This window comes from Scyliorhinus torazame, unplaced genomic scaffold (assembly GCF_047496885.1).
Source record: "Scyliorhinus torazame isolate Kashiwa2021f unplaced genomic scaffold, sScyTor2.1 scaffold_971, whole genome shotgun sequence".
Classification (NCBI taxonomy): Eukaryota; Metazoa; Chordata; class Chondrichthyes; order Carcharhiniformes; family Scyliorhinidae; genus Scyliorhinus; species Scyliorhinus torazame.
This window is the reverse complement of record NW_027308698.1, coordinates 9,615-12,239: the sequence shown is the minus strand read 5'-3', so window position 1 is coordinate 12,239 and position 2,625 is coordinate 9,615. Positions and strand designations below refer to the sequence as shown.

General features: G+C 47.0%; 1 protein-coding gene across 1 annotated transcript; it reads left to right on the top strand.

Annotated features, from left to right (window-relative positions):
* Positions 1-694: 694 nt before the first annotated feature.
* Positions 695-1,208, top strand: LOC140406881 (Y+L amino acid transporter 1-like; the record flags this gene model as incomplete). Its single annotated transcript, XM_072494745.1, has 1 exon — positions 695-1,208. A coding segment is annotated over exon 1 (514 nt), but the record flags the coding sequence as incomplete, so codon positions are not given.
* Between the last annotated feature and the right edge of the window lie 1,417 nt (positions 1,209-2,625).

Sequence of the window (2,625 nt, the reverse complement as noted above, 5' to 3'; positions counted from 1 at the left end):
TTAAAGCAGACCAAGGCAGGCCAGCAGCACGGTTCAATTCCCGTACCTGTCTCCCCAAACAGGCGCCGGAATGTGGCGACTAGGGGCTTTTCACAGTAACTTCATTGAAGCCTACTTGTGACAATAAGCAATTTTCATTTCAGAGTCTATTCCTAACAACAGAGTCTATTCCTATTAACAGAGTCTATTTCTAACAGCAAACAGAGACTATCTCTAACCGCAAACAGTCTACTTCTAACAGCAAACAGAGTCTATTTCTAACTACAAACAGAGTCTCTCTAACAAGAAACCAAGTTTATTCCTAACAACAGAGTTTATTTCTAACAATAAGCAGAATCTATTTCTAACAACAGTCTATTTCTAACAATAATCAGAAACTATTTCTAACAATAATTTATTTCTAACAATAAACAGAATCTATTTCTAACAACAGTCTATTTCTAACAATAAACAGAATCTATTTCTAACAACAGTCTATTTCTAACAATAATCAGAAACTATTTCCAACAGTAGAGTTTATTTCTAACAATAAACAGAGTCCATTTCTAACAACAGTCTCTGAGTTCTGGTACCGTCCAATTGATGATATGAAACTGATCCCTTCTCTCTATCCCACTTAGATATTGGATTGAGGTCACAGTGCCGCCTCTCTTGATCTAGCTGGCTATGAGGACGTGCCCCTGAGAAGGCTGCCATGAGTGATATCTGCACCAAGTATGCCACCGTGTCGCAGGAGGAGGCGTCCCCGACGCCGGCGGAGTCCGAGTCCAGCCTCCAGCCCTCGGCCCCGGCGGAGACCATGCAGCTGAAGCAGGAGATCTCACTGGTCAACGGGGTCTGCCTGATTGTGGGCAACATGATCGGCTCCGGCATCTTCGTCTCGCCCAAGGGGGTGCTAATGTACAGCGCCTCCTACGGCCTCTCGCTGGTGGTCTGGGCGGTGGGCGGCCTCTTCTCCATCTTCGGAGCCCTGTGCTACGCCGAGCTGGGTACCACCATCACCAAGTCCGGCGCCAGCTACGCCTACATCCTGGAGGCCTTCGGAGGCTTTGTGGCCTTTATCCGCCTCTGGACCTCGCTGCTGATCATCGAGCCCACCAGCCAGGCGATCATCGCCATCACCTTCGCCAACTACATGGTGCAACCCATCTTCCCCACTTGCCAACAGCCCTACCTGGCTGCCCGCCTCATAGCTGCTGCCTGTATATGTAAGTACCAGGGCACCGAGTGCCAACTGTTCTTCAGAGGGTTGGGTCCAATATTGGGCACCAATTATTCAGTGGGTGGAGTCCAATATTGGTCACCAATTATTCAGTGGGTGGGGTTCAATATTGGTCACCAATTATTCAGTGGGTGGAGTCCAATATTGGGCACCAATTATTCAGTGGGTGGAGTCCAATATTGGGCACCAATTATTCAGTGGGTGGGGTCCAATATTGGGCACCAATTATTCAGTGGGTGGAGTCCAATATTGGGCACCAATTATTCAGTGGGTGGAATCCAATATTGGGCACCAATTATTCAGTGGGTGGGGTCCAATATTGGGCACCAATTATTCAGTGGGTGGAGTCCAATATTGGGCACCAATTATTCGGTGGGTGGAATCCAATATTGGGCACCAATTATTCAGTGGGTGGAGTCCAATATTGGGCACCAATTATTCAGTGGGTGGGGTCCAATATTGGGCACCAATTATTCAGTGGGTGGAGTCCAATATTGGGCACCAATTATTCAGTGGGTGGAATCCAATATTGGGCACCAATTATTCAGTGGGTGGAGTCCAATATTGGGCACCAATTATTCAGTGGGTGGAATCCAATATTGGGCACCAATTATTCAGTGGGTGGAATCCAATATTGGGCACCAATTATTCAGTGGGTGGAGTCCAATATTGGGCACCAATTATTCAGTGGGTGGAGTCCAATATTGGTCACCAATTATTCAGTGGGTGGGGTCCAATATTGGGCACCAATTATTCAGTGGGTGGGGTCCAATATTGGGCACCAATTATTCAGTGGGTGGAGTCCAATATTGGGCACCAATTATTCAGTGCGTGGGGTCCAATATTGAGCACCAATTATTCAGTGGGTGGAGTCCAATATTGGGCACCAATTATTCAGTGGGTGGAGTCCAATATTGGGCACCAATTATTCAGTGGGTGGAGTCCAATATTGGGCACCAATTATTCAGTGGGTGGAGTCCAATATTGGGCACCAATTATTCAGTGGGTGGAGTCCAATATTGGGCACCAATTATTCAGTGGGTGGGGTCCAATATTGGGCACCAATTATTCAGTGGGTGGAGTCCAATATTGGGCACCAATTATTCAGTGGGTGGGGTCCAATATTGGTCACCAATTATTCAGTGGGTGGAGTCCAATATTGGGCACCAATTATTCAGTGGGTGGAGTCCAATATTGGGCACCAATTATTCAGTGGGTGAGGTCCAATATTGGGCACCAATTATTCAGTGGGTGGAGTCCAATATTGGGCACCAATTATTCAGTGGGTGGAGTCCAATATTGGGCACCAATTATTCAGTGGGTGGGGTCCAATATTGGGCACCAATTATTCAGTGGGTGGAGTCCAATATTGGGCACCAATTATTCAGTGGGTGAGGTCCAAT